Source organism: Oncorhynchus keta, chromosome 11 (assembly GCF_023373465.1).
Source record: "Oncorhynchus keta strain PuntledgeMale-10-30-2019 chromosome 11, Oket_V2, whole genome shotgun sequence".
NCBI lineage: Eukaryota > Metazoa > Chordata > Actinopteri > Salmoniformes > Salmonidae > Oncorhynchus > Oncorhynchus keta.
Window position 1 is genome coordinate 25,966,703 of NC_068431.1, and position 27,090 is coordinate 25,993,792.

The following is a 27,090-nucleotide window of genomic DNA, read 5'->3' on the forward strand; positions in this document are numbered from 1 at the left end:
CATGCTCAAGGTCCTAAACTATTCATTGATCTGGCCAAGGCTTTCGACTCTGTCAATCACCACATCCTCATCGGCAGACTCGACAGCCTTGGTTTCTCAAATGATTGCCTCATCTGGTTCACCAACTACTTCTCTGATTAGAGCTCAGTGTGTCAAATCGGAGGGTCTGCTGTCCGGACCTCTGGCAGTCTCTATGGGGGTGCCACAGGGTTCAATTCTTGGACCGACTCTCTTCTCTGGAAACATCAATGATGTCGCTCTTGCGGCTGGTGAGTCTCTGAGCCACCTCTACGCAGACGACACCATTCTGTATTCTTCTGGCCCTTCTTTGGACACTGTGTTAACAACCCTTCAGGCAAGCTTCAATGCCATACAACTCTCCTTCCCTGGCCTCCAACTGCTCTTAAATATAAGGAAAACTAAATGCATGCTCTTCAACCGATCGCTGCCTGCACCTGCCCGTCTGTCCAACATCACTACTCTGGACGGCTCTGACTTAGAATACGTGGACAACTACAAATACCATGGTGTCTGGTTAGACTGTAAACTCTCCTTCCAGACCCACATCAAACATCTCCGATCCAAAGTTAAATCTAGAATTGGCATCCTTCACTCATGCTGCCAAACATACACTTGTAAAACTGACCATCCTACCAATCCTCGACTTCGGCGATGTCATTTACAAAATAGCCTCCAATACCCCACTCAAATTGGAAGCAGTCTATCACAGTGCAATCTGTTTTGTCACCAAAGCCCCATATACTACCCACCATTGCGACCTGTATGCTCTCGTTGGCTGGCCCTCGCTTCATACTTGTCGCCAAACCCACTGGCTCGATGTCATCTATAAGACCCTGCTAGGTAAAGTCCCCCCTTATCTCAGCTCGCTGGTCACCATAGCATCACCCACCTGTAGCACGCACTCCAGCAGATATATCTCTCTGGTCACCCCCAAAACCTCTCCTTCCAGTTCTCTGCTGCCAATGACTGGAACGAACTACACAAATCTCTGAAACTGGAAACACTTATCTCCCTCACTAGCTTTAAGCACCAACTGTCAGAGCAGCTAACAGATTACTGCACATGTACATAGCCCACCTATAATTTAGCACAAACAACTACCTCTTTCCCTACTGTATTTATTTTATTTATTTATTTATTTTGCTCCTTTGCACCCCATTATTTTATTTCTACTTTGCACATTCTTCTACTGCAAATCTACCATTCCAGTGTTTTACTTGCTGTATTGTATTTACTTTGCCACCATGGCCTTTTTTTGCCTTTACCTCCCTTATCTCACCTCATTTGCTCACATCGTATATAAACTTGTTTATACTGTATTATTGACTGTATTTTTTTTTTTACTCCATGTGTAACTCTGTGTCGTTGTATCTGTCAAACTGCTTTGCTTTATCTTGGCCAGGTCGCAATTGTAAATGAGAACTTGTTCTCAACTTGCCTACCTGGTTAAATAAAGGTGTAATAAAAAATAAATAAATAATGAACTTATCCTCTGCTGGGTCTCATCATAGCGCTTGATGGTTTTTGCGACTGCACTTCAGGAAACTTTCAAAGTTCTTGACATTTTCCAGATTGACTGACTTTCATGTCTTAAAGTACTGGTGGATTGTCATTTCTCTTTGCTTATTTCAGCTGTTCATGATGTAATATGGACTTGGTATTTACCAAAAATATGTTGAAAAACATCCCCACAGTAGGATGCTGCCAGCACCATACTTCACCGTAGGGATGGTGCCAGGTTTCCTCCAAATGAGAATCATGTTTCTCATGGTCTGAGAGACTTTAGGTGCCTTTTGGCAAACACCAAGCGGGCTGTCATGTGCCTTTTACTGAGGAGTGGCTTCCGTCTGCAACACTACCATAAAGGCCTGATTGGTGGAGTGCTGCAGAGATGGTTGTCCTTCTGGAAGGTTCTCCCATCTCCACAGAGGAACTCTAGAGCTCTGAGTGGCCATCAGGTTCTTGGTGACCTCCCCTTCTCCCCCGATTGCTCAGTTTGGCCGGGCAGCCAGCTCTAGTAACAGTCTTGGTGGTTCCAAACTCCTTCAATTTAAAAATGATCAAATCAAATCTTATTTGTCACATGCTCCGAATACAACAGGTGTAGGTAGACCTTACCGTGAAATGCTTACTTACAAAGGCCTTAACCAACAATGCAGTTAAGAAAAATATTTACTAAATAAACTAAAGTAAAAAATAAAAGAGCAACAATAAAATAACAATAACAAAGCTATATATAGGGGGTACCAGTACCGAGTCAATGTGCGGGTGTACTGATGGAGGCCACTGTTTTCTTGGGGACCTTCAATGCTGCAGACATTTCTTGGTACCCTTCCCCAGATCTGTGGCTTGACACAAACCTGTCTCAGAGCTCTAGGGACAATTCCTTCGACCTCATGGCTTGGTTTTTGCGCTGACATGCACTCTCAACTGTGGGACCTTATATAGATAGACAGGTGTGTGCCTTTCCAAATCATGTCCAATCAATTGAATTTACCACAGGTGGACTCCAATCAAGTTGTAGAAACATCAAGGATGATCAATGGAAACAGGATGCACCTGAGCTCAATTTTGAGTCTCATAGAAAAAGGTCTGAATACTTATGTAAATAAGGTATTTGTTTTTAGTTTTTATAAATTAGCAAACATTTCTCAAACTGTTTTCACTTGGTCATTATTAGGGTATTGTGTGTAGATTGCTGAGGGATTTTATTTTACTTATTTTAGAACAAGGTTGTAACGTAACAAAATGTGGAAATATTCAAGGGGTCTGAATACTTTCCAAATGCATTGTACATCTATAGATGTGCATGTGTCTGAGCCACAAGGGGGAGCCACCGTGTCAAATTCAATGGGAGAGATGTGTGTGCATATTGGATGAACCTTTAGCAAAAACCTAGCAATACAGCAGTACTCATCAAGAGTGATTTGGGGAAAGCTCAACACTGCATGCAGCTGACCAGAAAGTAAAACAACAAGATAGATATGGTCTAATACAGGGTTTCCCAAACTCGGTCCTGGGGTCCGCCACTGAGTGAGCATTTTGGTTTTCGACCCTAGCACCTACACAGCTGATTCAAATAATCAAAGCTTGATGATGAGTTAGTCATTTGAATCCGTTTTGTAGTGCTAGGTCAAAAAAACAACACGTGCATTTAGGAGGGGGGAAACCCTGGTCTAATAGATCCATAATGGGAATAGGGACATGTGTATAGTAATTGGAGGATGGCTATTTTATCTATGCTTCAATTAATTGATTGAACAATAAAATACATTAATTCTAAGCAAATGTGCAACATTTGCATGTGCAACATACTTTAGCTTTGCTGTAGGCCCACTTCGATGTGCATTTGCTTTCTGTGAATGCTGTCATGTAGCCAAAGACTATTTGTAGCATTTGCATAACTTGTTCAAACAGATCTGTTACATTATCTTTGTATTTAATTAGTGGAATTCAAAAGCGTTAGCACAGAGCATTGATCATTCTGGCCTAGATTAAACTTGTCAGATGAGGATGATCTGTACTAGCCTACCCTGTGTGTGTAAGCTCTACTGCACTTGTCTGAGTGTGGAGCACACATTTGAGTAGGTGTGTGTGTGTGTGTGTGTGTGTGTGTGTGTGTGTGTGTGTGTGTGTGTGTGTGTGTGTGTGTGTGTGTGTGTGTGTGTGTGTGTGTGTGTGTGTGTGTGAAAGAGAGAGACCCGCGTGTGTATGCGCCAGTGTGTGTGGTATATTTCGCCGTTCACTCTGACAGAGAGAGAGAGCACCAGCAGTTGGGAGAAGACCACCTGCGCAGCATGTCATAGACAGCTGACTGAAGGCTGCAGCGCACCGCTGGGTTGGAAAGGTCACCGGGCCCTCACTGGCCCTGTCCTCTATTTAGAGGGGAGCGTAGAGGGTCCGGCGGCCAGGGCCCGGTAGACCCTCAGTACACGCTCAGCACGTTCAGTCAGTGAAAATAGCACCGGTGTCAAATTAGCATTAACCAGTGGGTTTGCATATGTTTTATTTATTTGACGTTTATTTAACTAGGCAAGTCAGTTAAGAACAGATTCTTATTTTCAATGACGGCCTAGGAACAGTGGGTTAACTGCCTGTTCAGGGGCAGAACGACAGATTTGTACCTTGTCAGCTCGGGGGTTTGAACTTGCAACCTTCCGGTTACTAGTCCAACGCTCTAACCACTAGGCTACCCTGCCGGAAGGGGCTCTTGAGCTAGCTAGCACACAGCAGGCTATTAAACAGGCAGTGAGCAGTGATAGGCTCTTACTGTGCCACACCCCTTGGTGAGCTGTATCCTGCTAAAGCTAACCGGCAATAACTAGGTAATGTAGCTAGACTGTTATTGGAATGTTTGTAGAGCACTCGACTGTTGATATGCACAAGGCAGGTTCTACCTTGAGATGATCTCTGATCTAATTGGGTGAAAGCAAGGTTGCCACTGTATTCGTTACACCTATCCAGTTATGTCAGATTAGTTTTGAAGGGTCTATTGTCCCAGCAATTAACTAGGACTGTAGCTTCTGCTTACGCTTATCTTATGTATCACACTACAGCCAAGGAGACAATTTACAACAAACAAACAATGCTGTATTTTGACACGGTGAATTTGGAGGTCAAATAGTCATATCTCACTGAGAAGTGTTTGACAGGGTGCATCTAAGCACCCCAGATGATATGACTCTCATCCGCTAGCATTCAGTGTAGAGGTCGACCGATTATGATTTTTCAACGCCGATACCGATTATTGGAGGACCATAAAAGCCGATACCGATTAATCGGCAGATATTTTTTTAGCATTTATTTGTAATAATGACAATTACAACAATACTGAATGAACACTTATTTCAACTTAATATAATACATCAATAACATCAATTTAGCCTCAAGTAAATACTGAAACATGTTCAATTTGGTTTAAATAATGCAAAAACAAAGTGTTGGAGAAGAAAGTAAAAGTGCAATATGTTCCATGTAAAATATGTGCCATGTAAGAAAGCTAACGTTTCAGTTCCTTGCTCAGAACATGAGAACATATGAAAGCTGGTGGTTCTTCAATATTTTTAGGTTGTTGTTATTATAGGAATTATAGGACTATTTCCCTCTATACCATTTGTATTTCATTAACCTTTGACTATTGGATGTTCTTATAGGCACTTTAGTATTGCCAGTGTAACAGTATAGCTTCCGTCCCTCTCCTCGCTCCTCCCTGGGCTCGAACCGGCAACACAACGACAATTAGCGCACGCTAACTCGCTAGCCATTTCACTTCGGTTACACGAGCCTCATCTCGGGAGTTGATAGGCTTGAAGTCATAAACAGCGCAATGCTTGACGCACAACGAAAAGCTGCTGGCAAAACGCACGAAAGTGCTGTTTGAATGAACGTTTACGCGCCTGCTTCTGCCTACCACCGCTCAGTCAGATACTTAGATATTTGTATGCTTGTATGCTCAGTCAGATTATATTCAACGCAGGACACGCTAGATAATATCTAGTAATATCATCAACCATGTGTAGTTAACTAGTGATTATGATTGATTGTTTTTTATAAGATAAAAAATAGTGCTAGCTAGCAACTTACCTTGGCTTACTGCATTCGCGTAACTCCTTGTGGAGTGCAACGAGAGAGAGGCAGGTCGTTATTGCGTTGGACTAGTTAAGGTTGCAAGATTGGTTCCCCCGAGCTGACAAGGTGAAAATCTGTCGTTCTCTGCCCTGAAAAAGGCAGTTAACCCACTGTTCCTAGGCCGTCATTGAAAATAAGAATGTGTTCTTAACTGACTTGTCTAGTTAAATAAAGATTAAATAAAGGTGTAAAAAAAATAAAAAAATAAAATTTGGCGCCCAAAAATACCGATTTCCGATTGTTATGAAAACTTGAAATCGGCCCTAATTAATCGGCCATTCCGATTAATCGGTCGACCTCTAATTCAGTGTGTGAGTGAGTTTCCCTGGTGTTCTCTCAAAAAACAAGAGGCACTTCTTTTATCTTGAGTTCTCAACCCGAAATGCACAGTGATGCAGCCGTGCCAAAATCCCTAACCAACTAGACACTGTATTGTAAAAAAACATCAAATTCCCATACAGTACACTGCCTTAATGCAAATAACCCTACCCATGTACCAATGTGTTTGGGCTGTCATGCCAACTTCTACAGCCATTGTCATGCCAAACCATAGTTGATTCTACAGCACACACAGATCTGGGACCAGGCTAAAAGTACCCTGCTGCTCAAGAATATAAAATACATTAAGCCTGATTTAAGCCTTTTAGAAATGGCCTGCTTTTAAGATTAAACAAATCTTATTAAAGGGAGTAAAAAGGACGTTTTAGAGATATTTTATCGCACAGTAATAAGATCAAAGGTTTGATAGGGATGATGTTGAATCATTGAACGACGTCAAGTGGTTTAATTTTCCTCAGAAACGTTCATGGTTTCTTAAATACTGAGGATGTTTTAGTATTTGAGATAGCTACCTCATTCAAAGGGAATGACTTGGAATGATCCCACATCGTCTTTGACTTGTTCTATGCTTCCCCTTGTAATTTCACTAAGTGTTTTTTTAATGCCTCCAGAGGTATATGAATAAAAATAACTGTAAAAAACATGCAAAAAAAACACTTCTGAACAATTCTGTACTACTTTTTATGTTAATAGTGAACCAATGCCACCGATATTCATAAAGCATATTCCAATACAAAGAGCCTAAAGCTTAAATTGTGATTACTCGTCCCAAAGAAAAGTTTGAAGAAGCTTTTGTAGTGGCTAATTAGCAACAATAGCATGGTCGTTTTTATGCAGATTAGGAGACAGTGTTTATAAACTGACCTCTGCATCAACACTTTGGAGGAGAAAAAAACAGAGAAAATCCTTCAAAAGCATTTCTGTGCTATTATTCCCTTCCTCCCTCATCATCATCCCCCTCTCCACTCTGAGATGAGACAGTGGGGAGACATTTGCAGTGCCTTTCAATAAAGGATGGAGAAGAGAAGTAAAGAAGGAGGGGGAGGCCTGTGTGGTGCTAATGACCAGTAAAATGGAGGTCACGTGGGAGCTGTCCGTGGATGGATGGATGGAGAGAAGGAGAGCAGAAAAGCGTCCAAATCAGTGGCGTGATGGGACGATGTGAGTGTGTGTGTGTGTGCTTTTAGTGTCATTAAGTGTGTGTGTGCGTGTATAGCTGCTTGCATGCATGTGATTTATGTTGATGATCATGCATGTGATTAATGTTGATGATCATGCATGTGATTAATGCATGATTATGTGTGCATTTACTGTGACTCTCTGTGAAGGGATTTGTGTATGTGCACCAGCATGGCGTGAGTGTCTATCTGTACTACTTTGTGTGTGTGTGTGTGTGTGTGTGTGTGTGTGTGTGTGTGTGTGTGTGTGTGTGTGTGTGTGTGTGTGTGTGTGTGTGTGTGTGTGTGTGTGTGTGTGGGAGGGGAGGGGGTGGCAGCCCAGAGATTAATGCATCAGAGGCAGTGGTGCTATAACTAGAGGGCCTGCCATTATGCTCGCTCATTTGGAAATCTCTTTCAGGGAGGAGAGAGGGAGAGAAGCAGGGAGGGAGAGAGAGGCAGGGAGGGAGAGAGAGGGAGAGAGGCAGGAGAGAGGGAGAGAGGGAAGGAGAGAGGGAGAGAGGCAGGGAAGGAGAGAGATAGGAGCGATAGAGTGGGCTCATCTCCTCCACTACCAGCCAGATAAACAAAAACTGGTTGAAACCCTGCAGACAGTCTGAAGGAGGAGAAAGAGAGAGATGGTGAGAGAGAACAAGAGGGAGATACAGACTTAGAGAGAAAGAGAGAGGTGGGGAGGTAGAGGGCATAGCAGCAGAACACAGGCTATCAGCATCCCTCTTCCCCCCTCCTGTCCTCCACACTCACCGTTTCTCCTTTTGGTTAGCGGTGTGTGTTAGTGTGTGTGTGTGAGAGAGTGCACACTTAAGTGTATGTACTATGTGGCTCTAGCACCTGGCTGTCTCTCCACAGCTACCTTGTACATGAATACAAAATAAAGTATTCGGAAACCTGCTGCTCAGTACTATATGTGTTATTTCATAGTTTTGATGTCTTCACTATTATTCTACAATGCAGAAAATAGTAAAAATAAAGAAAAACCCTTGAATGAGTACGTGTGTCCAAACTTTTGACTGGTACCGTATATTTAAGATATTTTCTGCGTTCATCCACCTCTGGCCTGCTCGCCTCCCTACCACTGAGGAAGTACAGTTCCCGCTCAGCCCAGTCTAAACTGTTCGCTGCTCTGGCCCCCCAATGGTGGAACAAACTCCCTCACGACGCCAGCACAGCGGAGTCAATCACCACCTTCCGGAGACACCTGAAACCCCACCTCTTTAAGGAATACCTAGGATAGGATAAGTAATCCTTCTCACCCCCCCCCCCTTTAAGATTTAGATGCACTATTGTAAAGTGACTATTCTACTGGATGTCATAAGGTGAATGCACCAATTTGTAAGTCGCTCTGGATAAGAGCGTCTGCTAAATGACTTAAATGTAATTGTAAATGTTTTATTATTTTCCCCTAACCCTACCATCCTAATTGGAGTAAACTATTGGACAACAACTCTTAGGACATGGATGTCGATTAAGGCAGCCCCCTGCACCTCTCTGATTCAGAGGGGTTGGGTTAAATGCGGAAGACACATTTCAGTTGAAGGCATTCAGTTGTACAACCGACTAGGTATCCCCCTTTCCCTTTCCCTATATACATTTGACAGAAACAGTATAGTTTACAATAGTTAGCTTCACTCAACCCCTCCTCTATATCTCTGAACACCATCCAGTTTTGATTTCTATTTGCCATATATTTTTCAACTGTGCTGTGATGTTTCACAAAAGTTCTGAACCTTTCTATTCTCATACATTCTATATATTGTAAATTAAAGATAAACCTTTTTGCTAAGAGTATTATTATATTATTAATTGATTGACTATGACTTTTTAAATCACCCAGCAGTGCAATTTGCAGAGTTAGCTCCAGGTAAATGTTGTCAGCCATTCCTGAACCTGCGACCAGAAATAAGCTACATATGGACAGTAACCAAAACAAATTATCTAATGATTCTGTCTCTTCGCAGCAAAATATGCAGAGCTGGGATGGTTCTATCCCCCATATATATAACATTCTATTGGTTGCAAAAATGTTGTATAATAATTAAAATTGAAAAATTCGAACCTTTTGAATCCAGCAATATTTTGTATCAGTTCATAAAACATGTGACATGGAATCGGTACATCGAGAATCTCTTCCCAACTATCTATATGGCACAGCTGTCAGTTTTTTGGTCCTTAAATGAAACTGGTAAACTTTTTTATTTATCACAATTTCCTTTAGCCAATTTTGGTCTTTAATACAGGGGCGACTCAAGTTCCTTACTTTCTCCCCCTTCCACTTGCCTCTTCCATTTTTGCGTTAATGCTGCAATTAGTTGGTTGTAATTTCTTTCTTTCGGGGTTTATGAATACCAAGTATGTCCACTTCACTACCAGACCATCTTATTGGTAAACTACACGGTAATCCTCTTTCAAAATATTGTTTGGTGAATCATGGGTGACCCCGTCATTTGTAACAAATTACAGTAAATTATTTTTGGTAGCAGTTTTATATTGAAGATTGAAAAGAAATTGGTGTATTTTTCCCCATATCCCATCCTGTTAGCTTTATTTTTTATAATATATTACGCTTAATCTTTCTTGAATAAGTTCTTCCATTTCTTTTGTTTTTCCTCAAACATATTATGTGCCTCTAAGGTACTGTTTTTATTGATATCTATCTGTACTGTTAGTCTCTCTATATCCTTTAATATGGGTTCTTTGAGTTAAATGGCTTTTGTTTTAAAGATGAGTATTGAATTGCATGGCCTTAAAAAAGTGTCCCATACAGTAAGGGGATCTGCTGTATCAATGTTATGAAGGATAAAGTCAGTTATACATTCTTCTGTCCTGGTGAAAAACAAGTTGTTATCCGATGATTTTTTAAATAAAATGTCCAATATCCTCACCCATGTGGAAATTCTGTAAGAGTAATGTATATGCCAATTATTTGATGGCAAGCTGTCATTGTGAATAAGAATGTGTTCTTAACTGACTTGCCTAGTTAAATAAAGGTTAAATAATAATAAATAAATACAAATCTGTCCCCTATCAACACTTTCTAAACTTTTGGTGCGAGTGAGAATGACATAAGAAAATTGTCAAGACCACTAGTTTGATTGAGCCTCCACCATATAAATTCAGCAAAAAAATGAAACACCCCTTTTCAGGACCCTGCCTTTCAAAGATAATTAATAAAAATCAAAATAATTTCACAGATCTCCAATATAAAGGGTTTAAACACTGTTTCCCATGCTTGTTCAATGAACCATAAACAATTAATGAACATGTACCTGTGGAACGGTCGTTAAGACACTATCAGCTTACAGACGGTAGACAATTAAGGTCACAGTTATGAAAACTTAGGACACTAAAGAGGCCTTTCTACGGACTCTGAAAAACACCAAAAGAAAGATGCCCAGGGTCCCTGCTCATCTGCATGAACATGCCTTAGGCATGCTAAACTGGAACATGCTTAACACCCCAGCCATCCTACAATCTAAACTTGATGCCCTCAATCTCACTCAAATTATCAATGAACCTACCAGGTACCCCCCCAAAGCCTTAAACACGGGCACCCTCATAGATATCATCCTAACCAACTTCCCCTCTAAATACACCTCTGCTGTCTTCAACCAAGATCTCAGCGATCACTGCCTCATTGCCTGCATCCGTAATGGGACAGCGGTCAAACGACCTCCACTCATCACTGTAAAACGCTCCCTGAAACACTTCAGCGAGCAGGCCTTTCTAATCGACCTGGCCGGGGTATCCTGGAAGGATATTGATCTCATCCCCTCAGTAGAGGATGCCTGGATATTTTTTTTAAATGCCTTCCTAACCATCTTAAATAAACATGCCCCTTTCAAGAAATTTAGAACCAGGAACAGATATAGCCCTTGGTTCTCCCCAGACCTGACTGCCCTTAACCAACACAAAAACATCCTATGGCGTTCTGTATTAGCATCGAACAGCCCCCGTGATATGCAGCTGTTCAGGGAAGCTAGAAACCGTTATACACAGGCAGTTAGAAAAGCCAAGGCTAGCTTTTTCAAGCAGAAATTTGCTTCCTGCAACACTAACTCAAAAAAGTTCTGGGACACTGTAAAGTCCATGGAGAATAAGAACACCTCCTCCCAGCTGCCCACTGCACTGAAGATAGGAAACACTGTCACCACTGATAAATCCACCATAATTGAGAATTTCAATAAGCATTTTTCTACGGCTGGCCATGCTTTCCACCTGGCTACTCCTACCCCGGTCAACAGCACTGCACCCCCAACAGCAACTCGCCCAAGCCTTCCCCATTTCTCCTTCTCCCAAATCCATTCAGCTGATGTTCTGAAAGAGCTGAAAAATCTGGACCCCTACAAATCAGCCGGGCTAGACAATCTGGACCCTTTCTTTCTAAAATTATCTGCCGAAATTGTTGCCACCCCTATTACTAGCCTGTTCAACCTCTCTTTCGTGTCGTCTGAGATTGGAAAGCAGCTGCGGTCATCCCCCTCTTCAAAGGGGGGGACACTCTTGACCCAAACTGCTACAGACCTATATCTATCCTACCATGCCTTTCTAAGGTCTTCGAAAGCCAAAGTTAACAAACAGATTACCGACCATTTCGAATCTCGCCATACCCTCTCTGCTATGCAATCTGGTTTCAGAGCTGGTCATGGGTGCACCTCAGCCACGCTCAAGGTCCTAAACGATATCTTAACTGCCATCGATAAGAAACATTACTGTGCAGCCGTATTCATTGATCTGGCCAAGGCTTTCGACTCTGTCAACCACCACATCCTCATCGGCAGACTCGACAGCCTTGGTTTCTCAAACGATTGCCTCGCCTGGTTCACCAACTACTTCTCTGATAGAGTTCAGTGTGCCAAATCGGAGGGTCTGCTGTCCGGACCTCTGGCAGTCTCTATGGGGGTGCCACAGGGTTCAATTCTTGGACCGACTCTCTTCTCTGTATACATCAAGTAAAACTAAATGCATGCTCTTCAACCGATCGCTACCTGCGCCTACCCGCCTGTCCAACATCACTACTCTGGACGGCTCTGACTTAGAATACGTGGACAACTACAAATACTTAGGTGTCTGGTTAGACTGTAAACTCTCCTTCCAGACCCATATCAAACATCTCCAATCCAAAGTTAAATCTAGAATTGGCTTCTTATTTCGCAACAAAGCATCCTTCACTCATGCTGTCAAACATACCATTGTAAAACTGACCATCCTACCAATCCTCGACTTTGGCGATGTTATTTAAAAAATAGCCTCCAAAACCAATTCTTTCTTTGGCCGCCTCTCCTTCCAGTTCTCTGCTGCCAATGACTGGAACGAACTACAAAAATCTCTGAAACTGGAAACACTTATCTCCCTCACTAGCTTTAAGCACCAACTGTCAGAGCATCTTACAGATTACTGCACTTGTACATAGCCCACCTATAATTTAGCCCAAACAACTACCTCTTTTCCCAACTGTATTTAATTAATTTATTTATTTTGCTCCTTTGCACCCCATTATTTTTATTTCTACTTTGCACATTCTTCCATTGCAAAACTACCATTCCAGTGTTTTACTTGCTATATTGTATTTACTTTGCCACCATGGCCTTTTTTGCCTTTACCTCCCTTCTCACCTAATTTTCTCACATTGTATATAGACTTGTTTATACTGTATTATTGACTGTATGTTTGTTTTACTACATGTGTAACTCTGTCGTTGTATCTGTCGAACTGCTTTGCTTTTTCTTGGCCAGGTCGCAATTGTAAATGAGAACTTGTTCTCAACTTGCCTACCTGGTTAAATAAAGGTGAAATAAAAATAAAAATAAAAATAAATAAATGCTGTAAGAAGGCATGAGGACTGCAAATGTGGCCAGGGCAATAAATTGCAATGTCCATACTGTGAGACGCCTAAGACAGCGCTACAGGGAGGACGGACAGCGGATCGTCCTCTCAGTGGCAGACCGCGTGTCACAACACTTGCACAGGATCGGTACAGGTACAGGATGGCAACAACAACTGCCCGAGTTACACTAGGAACGCACAATCCCTCCATCAGTGCTCAGACTGTCTGCAATAAGCTGAGAGAGGCTGGATTGAAGGCTTGCAAGCCTGTCCTCACCAGATATCGCCGGCAACAACGTCGCCTAAGGGCACAAACCCACCATTGCTGGATCAGACAGGACTGGCAAAAGGTGCTCTTCAGGCCTCCCAGGTGTCGCAGTGTTCTAGGGCACTGCATTGCAGCACTAGCTGTGCCACCAGAGACTCTGAGTTCGCGCCCAGGCTCTTTTGCAGCCAGCCTAGACTGGGAGGTCCGTGGGGTGACGCACAATTGGCCTAGCGTCGTCCGGGTTAGTGAGAATTTGGCCGGTAGGGATATCCTTGTCTCGTCGCGCACCAGCGACTCCTGTGGCGGGCCGGTCGCAGTGCACGCTAACCACGTTCGCCAGGTGCACAGTGTTTCCTCCGACACATTGGTGCGGCTGGCTTCCGGGTTGGATGTGCGCTGTGTTAAGAAGCAGTGCGGCTTGGTTGGGTTGTGTTTCGGAGGACGCATGACTTTCGACCTTCGTCTCTCCCGAGCCCGTACGGGAGTTGTAGCGATGAGACAAGATAGTAACTAGTAATAATTGGATACTACAAAATTGGGGAGAAAAGGGGTGTACAATTGAAATAACATTTTTTTAATAAAAAAAAGTGCTTTATACTGACGAGTTGCGGTTTTGTCTCATCAGGGGTGATGGTCGGATTCGCGTTTATCGTCAAAGGAATGAGCATTATACCCAGGACTGTACTCTGGAGCGGGATTGAGGTGAAGGGTCCGTCATGATCTGGGGCGGTGTGTCACAGCATCATCGGACTGAGTTTGTTGTCATTGCAGGCAATCTCAACGCTGTGCATTACAGGGAAGACATCCTCCTCCCTCATGTGGTACCCATCCTGCAGGCTCATCCAGACATGACCCTCCAGCATGACAATGCCACCAGACATTCTGCTCATTCTGTGTGTGATTTCCTGCAAGACAGGAATGTCAGTGTTCTGCCATGGCCAGCGAAGAGCCCGGATGTCAATCCCATCGAGCATGTCTGGGACCTGTTGGATCAGAGGGAGAGGGCTAGGGCCATTCCCCCCAGAAATGTCTGGGAACTTGCAGGTGCCTTCGTGGAAGAGCGGGGTAACATCTCACAGCAAGAATTGGCAAATCTGGTGCAGTCCATGAAGAGGAGATGCACTGCAGTACTTAATGCCACCTGGAGACCATGGTTAGCGTACACACCAGATACTGACTGTTACTTTTGATTTTGACCCCCCTTTGTTCAGGGACACATTATTCCATTTCTGTTAGTCACCTGTCTGTGGAACTTGTTCAGTTATGTCTCAGTTGTTGAATCTTATGTTCATACAAATATTTACACGTTAAGTTTGCTGAAAATAAACGCAGTTGATAGTGAGAGGACGATTCTTTTTTTGCTGAGTTTATGTCTCACTAGGTCAGGATATTTAAGCCTCCATATATCCACTAGTTCCATTATATCCATGATATTTGTCTGTTTCTCAAACTAGACACTCATGTCCTCTTGCTCAGTTGTGCACTGGGGCCTCCCACGCTTTCTATTCTGGTTAGAGCCACTTTGTGCTGTTCTGTTAAGGGAATAGTACACAGCGTTGTATGAGATCTAGAGTTTCTTGGCAATTTCTCGCATGGAATAGCCCTCATTTCCCAAAACAAGAATAGACTGATGTGGCCTTTGTTTCTGGACATTTTGTGCCTGTAATAAAACCCACAAATGCTGATGTTCCAGATACTCAACTAGCCTAAAGGCCAGTTTTATTGCTTCTTTTATCAGAACAACAGTTCTCAGCTATGCAAATGTAATTGGTTTTCTAATGATCAATAGGCCTTTTAAAATTATAAACTTGGATTAGCTAACACAACGTGCCATTGGAACACAGGAGTGATGGTCACTGATAATGGGCCTCTGTACACCTATGTAGATAATCCATTTGAAAAATCAGCCGTTTCCAGCTACAACAGTCGTTTACAACATTAACAATGTCTACACTGTATTTCCGATCAATTTGATGTTATTTTAATGGACATTTTTCTTTGCTTTTCTTTCAAAAACAAGGACATTTCTAAGTGACCCCAAACTCTTGAACTGTAGTGTATATTTAAAAAAATCTAGCATATCTTAATTTTTTCCCACAATTAACAAATAATATGCATAATAATGTTGGCAGTTCACACGAAGGATTGTTACCTATAACCAGGATTGACATTACAAAAATTACATTTTTGGCAAGTAATTATTATTTATTATTGGGATTCATCCTGTCATCCTATCAAATAACTTGTTGCTCTTTTTTGTTAGATTTGGTCGTTTTCAAAGGACAGTACCTTACCTAACCTAAATCAAATTAGTTATACTAAAACAGGATCAGTCTAAACAATTGTTGTAGACTGATTTAGACTGAAACACAAAGGTCTCAGATTTAAATATGAATGTATAACGGAGGTGGTGGGTTTACTGGGTGCAGTATTGCATTACTAAGTATTTCTTCTAATCAAGTGTCTGGAGAATGTATTTACTCCTCAGTACCTGCAACAGACTCTGTTGATCGTCCATTCAGGAAATGAAATATCATTCCAATCACAAATTGAGAAAATGCCCATAACGTCAGCTGAAGAATTGAATTCAAATTCACAACTTAAAATGGACTGGAGTTGATCCTGATCCCACTATCAAATGTTAAGTCCGAAACCGCAAACTAGCTCCTGAAATGGCTCAGAGGTAGATACCTCGTATGAGAACATCCTGGGTTGAATGCTGTCCTTTTTCTTTGAAATTATTTCAGAGTCCCGAACTTCTTTCATATTTCATTGATTCTTTTAGACAGGACAGTTGGATGTGAGATCAAGGGATAAACATTGGAGAAGGAGACACAGAGAGGAAGGGCACAGACAGATTGCTGAGCCGAGGCTCAAAACTCCCTTCGCCAGGGGGTATGCTAGGTCCAGACCCCAGCACGAGTGTCGCCTGTGCCGCAGTGAGGACCGTTGTCAAGCAGTCTAGTTTCAACGTCTGACTGTCCTCAACCTGGTCTACGGTACGTTTGGCTAACGGGCTAAAAGCTAATGGTCTGGTTCGGATAAGAGCCACAGAGTATGCAGGCTTTGGTTCCACTCCAGCACCAACAAACCTGATTCAGCAAATTAACTAAGCGTTCAATTTAGAGCTGGGATGGAATAAAGATGTACACACTCCAGGATTGGAGTTGTGCTATAGTTGGTGAGAGAGTAGTGACTGTATGCTATCTGCTAAAGCACAATTTAATTGTGGCTGACTGAATGAAAGACAATCAAAGTTGAAGACAAAAAAGACACCGTACTTTGTAGCTTGTGTCACTCACTTTAGTTCCAACCCATGAATTCAGCCCAGTTTGCCATGGTGCCATGCAAACTTATGTGTTTGAGTGGCCAATTCGGGTGATAATTGGTGATGGCTTATATTAAAACAGCCCTTGTTAGCAGGCAAATGAGAGAAAGCTGTTATTTTAAAATCAGGCATGTCCAGACATGCCATCCATGTCACAGTGTCTAAGTATGAATGAAGTGGAATTCTTAAAATAAGCTCTGAGGTTTTGCTAAGGAGTATCAAAATATATTTTATCGACAATGCAAACAATTTCACAAACCACAGACCATCGCCATCTAAAACACGAACACAAAACATTGAGAAGAAAAAGATAACGTGACAAGCTGAAGCTCTAGAGTCTAGTTACCTTCTGCTCATATCATCTGGTTTCAGATCAGCTCTCCCTGACCCAAAGTTTTCCATCATCCATTATGCAGTGCTCAACAAAACTGACCCTAGACCAGCTATAGCGAGCAAAAGGTATCCAGAACAAGAGAGGGATGAGGAAGAAAAGAAGTAGGTACAGAAGCTACAGATAGTCTATCAGCAGTTATGCAGTGGTGGTGCAAGACGTACGGAAGCAGAGCCAAAGAAAGAGAAAAAATAAGACAGAGAAAATAAAATTGATATGGCGAAACCAGTGTTAGTTAATATGCAGCACACAGAGACGCGACCATTCAGTAAAAACGAAGAAGAGAAGGGTACTAGACAAGTAAGAGAAGTAAATGAGAAGAGAGAAGGAGGTAGGGGGTTTACCTGGGTACTGAGCAGCTCCTGTGTCAGGGGAAGGGAGGGAGAACAAGAGAAAAGCATTTGTATTAGCGATTAGCTCCATTCACCACAGATTAACAACTTTGAAAAGTCACTAGCATAGCATGAAGCTAACATGTTGCTGCACCTGCTTATCTGTGTACGTGACTAATAAACTTATATTTGATTTGATTTTAAGAAAGCAGGGAAATATGATTTCTAGGGTACTCGATTTCTGCTCAGGGAAAAGAGTGAATGGTTTCATAGATTCAGTATCACACCGGGCATTTTCAATTCAGACAAGTCACCAGCAAAGGATTTGACAGTTCAGTTATAAGTTATATTCAATACCAACATAGCCAGTGACATAATCACAGCATAATAAACATATTGAACATTTCAGAATTGGTCTAAATAGCAAGCACAAGCTTATTGGTGGTTCAATTCAGTTTTTATATGACAGCAAAAGCAAATGACACCATTTCAAAGATCTTAGGTCCCAGATTGTCCATCTGCGGTTTCTGCCATCGCTATCTCCCTGAAAATGACCATCTTCACCCATAATGAACCCATAATGCAATTCATCTGGCACCAGTTAAATCCTTAAAAACCACTCTACGCCAACCGAGTGTCAGGATTCTGCTCTGAGGCTAGTTCTGATTAGACAACCCATATTCCTTCAACATTTGCCAAATTTCCATCACGGTGACATACTAATGCAATTCTCCAAGAGACGGGTGGGAGTTTGTTGATTCGTCCTAGCACCAGAGAAATCAGTTGAACATGTTAGTGTGGAGACTGAAAAGAAAATATTTCCTATTTGGTTTTCTTTTCTATCCTGAGAGACATTTTAACTCTTATTTTTGGTGCCAATGCATCTAATGGATGTCTGACATGGCCTAAATTGAGTCATCGGATGACATCGTCTCCAGCAGTTTCTTTGACAAATATGTCCCATTTGACAAACATTTACCAAAAATCAAACATGGAATAACATAAGTGGTACACTTAAAAGGGGTTCCAAAAGGGTTCTTCGTCTGTACCATAGGATAACCCTTTCTGTGGAAAAGGTTCTACATGGAACCCCAAAAAGTTCTTCCTGAAACCAAAAGGGTTCTACCTAGAACCAAAAAGGGTTCTTCAAAGGGTTCTCCCATGGGGACAGCCAAATAACCCTTTAGGCTCTAGATTGAAAGTTTTTTTCTAAGAGTGTAGCGTAGTACTCAGCAAAAGTAGCCTGATTATACACATAGCAATGAAGAGTGTTGAGATCATCAGCAGGTTGACTATACCAAAGCCCTCCAGGGCTCCAAGAGCACAGTAATCGATTCATGCATCAACATTGATACATAGACATGAATCACCCATAAATGTTTCTTACTCACTTTGCTGTTAGTAGCAGTGGTGTAAAGTACTTAAGTAAAAATACTTTAAAGTACTTACTTAAGTCATTTTTTGGGGTATCTGTACTTTACTATTTATAATTTTGACAACTTTTACTTCACTACATTCCTAAAGAAAATAATGTACATTTTACTCCATACATTTTCTCTGACACCCAAAAGTACTCTTTACATTTTGAATGGTTAACAGGACAGGAAAATGGTCACATTCACGCACTTATCAAGGGAATGTCCCTGGTCAACCCTATTGACTCATAGCACACATGCTTTGTTTGTTAACTAGGAATTTTAAATGATTCATACTTTTACTTTTGATACTTATACTTTAAAATCAAATTCTTCCAGACTTTTACTCAAGTAGAATTTCACTGGGTGACTTTCAACTTTTACTTGAGTCATTTTGTATTAAGGTATCTTTACTTTTACTCAAGAATGACAATTGGCTACTTTTCCATCACTGGTTAGTAAGCTAAAAGCCATCAATGCGCGCACGCACGCACCTTTACACACAGAGTGCATCCAAAACCCTAGCACCACCGAGTCTCTCCTGCTTAAAGATTCCAGTCATGGGCCAGGCCACGGCCACTAAGTGGTTCAGAGAGCCAAGGGGGACCTGGGCCACCCTGGTGACAGGTCAGGGGGAAGGGGCTCGCCATGTTAAGTAAATGCCAGACTGGTCAGAATAACTCTGCATGGCCATTTCAACCCCACCGGTCCTGAGGGGCCTGCCTGGCTAACCCACGTAACTGCCAACCCCACTTCCCCTCTTGCCCGGCATGGCCGTGTCACCAGTATGCAACCATCCAATCCCAGAGGTGAGGTTAAATGCTATACCAGAGAGATGCATTAAACATGAGTCATTTCAAATGAAAGGTAGCTGCTCTCTCCTCTAGAAATGATAGGAACATTAACCAGGGGTCAGCCAGCCTGGGCTGCATTAATGAAGGACTGATGCCTCTCTTTAGATTCACCTCTACAGCCCTTAAGAACAATTCACTTCACAAAAGGGCTACGAAAACCAGCTCAAAGACAGGCTGGCCTTCCATCTCGCACATGCATATCCATGCACATCCCCATGCAAGACACATACAACAACACACATTTCTGTGAGTGAGAGACCTGCAAAAGAAAAACTTGCTACCATGTTGTTGTGTTGCTACCATGCTGTGTTGTCATGTTTTGCTGTTATGTTGTTGTCTTAGGTCTCTCTTTATGTAGTGTTGTCTCTCTCTTGTTGTGATGTGTGTTTTGTCCTATATTTATATTTATATTGTATAATTTTTTAAATCCCTGGCCCCCAGCTCCGCAAGAGGCCTTTTGCCTTTTGGTAGGCAGTCATTGTAAATAAGAATTTGTTCTTAACTGACTTGCCTAGCTAAATAAACTATTTTTAAACTATATTGCAGTAGCAAAAATGACAACTTTCATATTCAAAGCCTCAATATAAAATACAGACCTTACTGCATGTGAAATATGGAGACCCTGGTTAATAATCTATATATAGCAATCTGCTACGGTCAGCAACATCCTATCAAGTCAAGGATCTTCTGACAGCATTAACCCTCTGCTGAACTCTCTACATTAACATTATTTCTTAAAACCCTTTCCTCCACTGATCTAAGGCCTTATCAGAGGAACCATACCACCACACCTCTAAGCTTGTCAACCTTCCATGTAGTAGTCCCAAAAGTGCCAGCCCTAAATCAAGTGCACACAACATATTTGAAAGAAAACAATAGCCAAATTATTTTCACCCAGGTCTGAATGACACAGATAAGACATTTTGTTAAGGGAAAGGTGGCTGTGGCCTCCTCCACCCATTTCAAAAGGTGCAGTATAACTGCATTATGCCGTGATTAAATCGGAAATATGCAGCTAGAGGGCCATGAAATTGGACATGATGAGTGTGCCACATTAAAAAGTAATTATCAATACCACTCTCCCATTGTCTCCCTTACAAGCCGCCGCAGTGAATCAAAGCCTGAATGAAAATGGATTTGAACTTATTCCAGACAACAATGTGACAATGTGTTTTGTTTTCAAAGCCCCAGTGACCCAATTGTGACTACATTACCATGAGAGCCTTCCTCTTGCGATTGAGACCATACTGTATTGTGTGTGTGTCACTGTGATTGTGTGTATGTGAGTGTCACAGATCGCAAGAAAGAGATCTAGATGTCTGAATCATCACTTACTCACACAAACACCGAGGGGGTGGGGGAATGAGACGACAGCTGCCGTTGAACTGTGACACAGTGGAGCTCTATGAAATCTATGAACCAGACATGTTCTTTTTCTTTCTTCCGCTCTCTCTCCCTTCCCCTACACTGGAAGGCTTGGCTGGCTCATCCACGCTCTGAGGTTCAGTCAGTAAGGAGAGGGACGGAGCTGTCTGCGGCACCACGATTAGACACTCACGCTGTCACATTGATAAGCTGCTGTTGATGTCCCAGTGTGACCTGGGAGACAAAGGCGAGGTCAGCACCACAATCATGGGTGGCGTCAACAAATGGGAAAAATATAAAACCTTGAACTAATGTAGGTTTCTTAGTGTTTCAGGAGGGACAAAAACTCTACGCACTGCAGAGCAGACACAGAGTAAGAGTTATCGATTTTTATATATTTTGTGTGAGTTTTCGAAGGCAAAGATAAGGTCTGTTGTTACTTGGCATTGTGATGCACTGTGCTGATCGTGTGTGACGTCTCTTTATTGATCAAAGGTTAATATGCACTGAAATACCATAAGTGGCAGAGAGTCATGTAAAACCATGACCCTCATCATACTCCTAACCACAAACATAAAGTCCCGATCTCATCTCTGAGTGTACCTCTCTCCACTAAGCCAACTCATTCTGCACTATCTAGGATAAAATAGGCCACGTAGAGGGTATATATAGCATACGTACTGGCTTCATAAGTAATGTAAGGACCATAAACACTATGTGAACTTTGTTATTTACATGTGAATTTATGTAACTATAAATGGAACACTTTCCATTACAAGACATTATTCCAGGGCACACGTGGTTATATTGGGCCAACTACTCACTCCTGCAGCGAAATTGTTGTTCATGTAGACAAAAACATGTGCGCAAAAGTGGTAGATGCTACTGTACATATCTGCAAAGTAACTCATCTGTTTTGAGGTTATATAATTATTCCTTTAGTAGTTGCTGTGTTATATTTAAGCAAAAAGGCACGAGGGTTGTGTGTAGTATATGGCCAATATACCACAGCTAAGGGCTGTTCTTACGTAAGACACAAAGCGGAGTGCCTGGATACAGCCATTAGCCGTGGTATGTTGGCCTTCTACCACAAACCCCTGAAGTGCCTTATTGCTATTATAAACTGGTTTCCAATGTAATTAAAACAGTAAAACATTTTTTTTGTCATACCTTTTGTATAAGGTCTTATATACCACGACTTTCAGCCAATCAGCATTCTTAGCTCAAACCACCCAGTTTATAAAAGGCCATTGCCCATGTTAAGTGTGACCTACGGCCTTGATACTATCACTTGTGTAGTACCTACAGCCCTACACCAAAATCAGGACACAATAACATCTCAACATATTTTATTGTAGCACTGACAGTCAGCCTCCCTCCACCATATGTTGTACTGTGATTTAGCCAGAAACTTTATCTTATCAATGGTCACAGATGTTCTGTTTTGGGGCACGCTGGGCTATTCCACGCAGGGCTCTGTATTGCTATTACCATTTTTTACTGTAGAAGTGTTGAGCTCCACGAGACGATTCTATTTACACTGCCCTGCTTGGAGGGGGAGGGCAACTGTCTGGCAAGTGTCGTGTGCGACCTCCGTTGGTAGCGGTCAAGTCCTGGCAAGTTTGCAAGTTCACATTATAGTAAAAGGTCTGAGGCTATTTTCTCTAAATCTCTAGGCAATAGTTAGAAGAGGCACTTAGATTGATTTATTGGTCTGCCACCACCACCCCCACTTTTGAGGACAATAAACAAACAAATCCATTTGATGAGTTTTGTTTTCAGTATCACTTTCTACATTATGGATGCCCTACTGCACTTATTAGGATCAATAATAGCCTACTTGTGCAAAGTTATACTTATGCTTTTTGAAATGTATTTTACCTTTATTTAACTAGGTAAGTCAGTTAAGAACAAATTCTTATTTACAATGATGGCATAGGAACAGTGGGTTAACTGCCTTGTTCAGGGGCAGAACGACATATTTTTACCTTGTCAGCTTGGGGATTTGATCCAGCAACCTTTTGGTTACCAGCTCAATGCTCTAACCACTAGGCTACCTAAATGAGTCCATTTAGGCAACAGACTTTTAAAAGGCACATACAAGGGGCTGTGAGATGTCATGACACAGCATAATTATTTTTGTGTTTGACAACACAATGCCCAATGTTGGGAAAACCAATTTTTATGCATCTGAAATGCATTCATAGAACATTAGCCTCTACATTAGTGAATCGTAGAAAGTGTTACCAAACTGTCTATTGTGTGGCATATAGGCCTAGTGAAGGTTAAAAAAAACTATGTGTTTAAGCAACTCAAACGCCTTTTTACAGGGAGTGTTTAAGAAGTCATTCCGTGAGCATAAAAACATGTAAAACATTCAACATTCAAAGCTTACGTGGTTCAATATTTCACTGATTCTGAACAATGACCAACATATGGAACCACGGCTCCACAAACATGAATAATACATTTTCCAGAGACCAAGGACAGACATTACTGTACAACACTGGACAGAACAGAGATTTTATTCTTGTAAACATAAGCTAGGTTTTATTCTTATTTCAGTTATTTTAAATCTGGTCAGTTTTTTTTAGGTTATGTTGAGAGAAAAATGTATTGACAATCTTACTTTCACTTTGGTTGTGACTGATTATCAATAAGATTAGGCCCATAAGATTTATGTTGACATGCAGAAAACATTTGGTAACCTACAGTGCCTTGCGAAAGTATTCGGCCCCCTTGAACTTTGCGACCTTTTGCCACATTTCAGGCTTCAAACATAAAGATATAAAACTGTATTTTTTTGTGAAGAATCAACAACAAGTGGGACACAATCATGAAATGGAACGACATTTATTGGATATTTCAAACTTTTTTAACAAACAAAAACTGAAAAATTGGGCGTGCAAAATTATTCAGCCCCTTTACTTTCGATGCAGCAAACTCTCTCCAGAAGTTCAGTGAGGATCTCTGAATGATCCAATGTTGACCTAAATTGACTAATGATGATAAATACAATCCACCTCTGTGTAATCAAGTCTCCGTATAAATGCACCTGCACTGTAATAGTCTCAGAGGTCCGTTAAAAGCGCAGAGAGCATCATGAAGAACAAGGAACACACCAGGCAGTTCCGAGATACTGTTGTGAAGAAGTTTAAAGCCAGATTTGGATACAAAAATATTTGTCAAGCTTTAAACATCCCAAGGAGCACTGTGCAAGCGATAATATTGAAATGGAAGGAGTATCAGACCACTGCAAATCTACCAAGACCTGGCCGTCCCTCTAAACTTTCAGCTCATACATGATCACTCTGGATGAACTGCAGAGATCTACAGCTGAGGTGGGAGACTCTGTCAATAGGACAACAATCAGTCGTATATTGCACAAATCTGGCCTTTATGGAAGAGTGGCAAGAAGAAAGCCATTTCTTAAAGATATCCATGAAATGTGTTGTTTAAAGTTTGCCACAAGCCACCTGGGAGACACACCAAACATGTGGAAGAAGGTGCTCTGGTCAGATGAAACCAAAATGTAACTTTTTGGCAACAATGCAAAATGTTATGTTTGGCGTAAAAGCAACAAAGCTCATCACCCTGAACACGCCATCCTCACTGTCAAACATGGTGGTGGCAGCATCATGGTTTGGGCCTGCTTTTCTTCAGCAGGGACAGGGAAGATGGTTAAAATTGATGGGAAGATGGATGGAGCCAAATACAGGACCATTCTGGAAGAAAACCTGATGGAGTCTGCAAAAGACCTGAGACTGGGACGGAGATTTGTCTTGCAACAAGACAATGATCCAAAACATAAAGCAAAATCTACAATGGAAAAATAAACATATCCAGGTGTTAGAATGGCCAAGTCAAAGTCCAGACCTGAATCCAATCGAGAATCTGTGGAAAGAACTGAAAACTGCTGTTCACAAATGCTTGCCATCCAACCTCACTGAGCTCGAGCTGTTTTGCAAGGAGGAATGGGAAAAAATTTCAGTCTCTCGATGTGCAAAACTGATAGAGACATACCCCAAGCGACTTACAGCTGTAATCGCAGCAAAAGGTGGCGCTACAAAGTATTAACTTAAGGGGGCTGAATAATTTTGCACGCCCAATTTTTCAGTTTTTGATTTGTTAAAAAAGTTTGAAATATTCAATAAATGTCGTTCCACTTCATGATTGTGTCCCATTTGTTGTTGATTCTTCACAAAAAAATACAGTTTTATATCTTTATGTTTGAAGCCTGAAATGTGGCAAAAGGTCGCAAAGTTCAAAGGGGTCGAAAACTTTCGCAAGGCACTGTACTTTTCACCCCCCAATAATGTTTTTCTATAAACCTTCACAATGTAGTTTACATGCCACATATTCAACATATCTCCCATTCTGGTGAAAATTTGTTTTAGTGGTAGGCTAAAGTGTGCTCCAATACAAAGATTTTCTCCAAACCCTTCACCTTGAGTCATGCTGCTGCTGGGACCACAATGCACTGCTTTTCCATTTCCTCTTTCTGCCCTGGTTTTGGCTCTCAAGAAACTAGACGTATGTCTCGGGTCACTACTTCACAGGAGAGGTGTTTGAACATAACCATATTTTTGGGGCAGAAATGCCTTCTTGAACATGTGACCTTTCATGTGCCTTAATAACAAACTTGTATGCCATCTGTAAATACAAATAAAATTGTTAAATTACGAGCTGAGTTGGTTAAGCCACAAAAAAAGTCAGCTACCTTCCCGCTACCCAATGATTGGCTGAGATGAGTGGGCTGGACATGCCGAGAGATGAGTTCGGATTGGTCTGCCATGTAGCATGCTTCTGTCTATTTGATCTGGTCAGTTTGTGTAGGTAATCCTGTCTAACGTGGCTTTAAAAAAAAAGTATTGTGTAGTAAAATGTAACAAAAGACTCAACTATGCAAGTATCCATTTCAGTAGAACGTCACCGGAACAACTGTTTCAGAGCACTCTCGTCTGAGGAGCACAGTTAGTCAGTAAAATGAGAGTAAAATGGCCAGAGTTTGGCTGGGGGTTAAAGCTTAAGATTATTCTTATGGCATTGCACACGGTCAGTGTGTACCAGAGTGACTTGATGCAAGGCAAGCTTTACAAACAAAACGGAAACAACACAGGGACGTCTTATTTAATGAAAGGGGTTGCAATCTGCCGTGAAGCATTCATTCATGTATACGGGTAAGAGTCTAGCTACAGTTTCAGATATTATAAGTTTCTAATTTTGTCAAATTTGTTTTCATTGCAAGTTAAAGCTTACTGTTAGCTACCTAGCTAGCGGGCCAGCCATCTAACATCAGCTAGCTAGGTAGCTAACAGTAAGCTTTAACTTGCAATGAAAACAAATTTGACAAAATTAGAAACTTATAATATCTGAAACATTACGTTTATGATGTGTGTAGTAATATTATCTCAGAATGCCATAAAGCATGGCTAGTTATAGCCTAATGTTAGCTAGCTAACATTGAACCTATTTGGTTAACTTAAGCTAGCTATGACAACCAGTTTGTATTGCTAGTATTCTATTGATTGGGATAATGGTTCATTGTTTAGCTAAAGGTAACTAACACACTTTTGTACATTGCGCTATTCCATACAGTTTATCTTATTTTAGCGCCCAAAAAACGTAATACTTCCAGGTCAACTGTAATATGAATACCATTGTAAAGCACAATTTCTCAACCCCATAGAAAATCTTTGGAGGGCGTTGAAAGTCCGTGTTGCCCAGCAACAGCCCCAAAACGTCACTGCTCTAGAGGAGATCTGCATGGAGGAATGGGCCAAAATACAAGCAACAGTGTGTGAAAACTTACAGAAAACGTTTGACCTCTGTCATTGCCAACAAAGGGTATGTAACAAAGTATTGAGATAAACCTTTGTTATTGACCAAATACTTATTTTCCACCATAATTTGCAAATAAATTCATTACAAATCCTACAATGTAATTTTCTGGATTTTTTTCCTCATTTTGTCTGTCATCGTTGAAGTGTACCTATGATGAAAATTACAGGCTTCTCTCATCTTTTTAAGTGGGAGAACTTGCACAATTGGTGGCTGACTAAATACTTTTTTGCCCCACTGTATGTAAACGTCCGACTTCAACTGTATGTGCTGAGAGAAGGACAGTGTACCTCTAGAGCAGTGATGT

At 41.5% G+C, this 27,090-nt stretch overlaps 1 protein-coding gene across 8 annotated transcripts in view; it reads right to left on the reverse strand.

Moving 5' to 3' along the window:
• LOC118389976 (cell adhesion molecule 1-like) overlaps positions 1–27,090 on the reverse strand; it is a 486,522-nt gene that overhangs the window by 117,663 nt on the left and 341,769 nt on the right. For all 8 annotated transcript variants that reach the window (XM_052529799.1, XM_035780043.2, XM_035780042.2 and 5 more), the window contains exon 2: positions 17,321–17,338. In XM_052529799.1, coding sequence (XP_052385759.1) covers positions 17,321–17,338 — 18 coding nt within the window. The remainder of the gene's footprint in view (positions 1–17,320; positions 17,339–27,090) is intronic.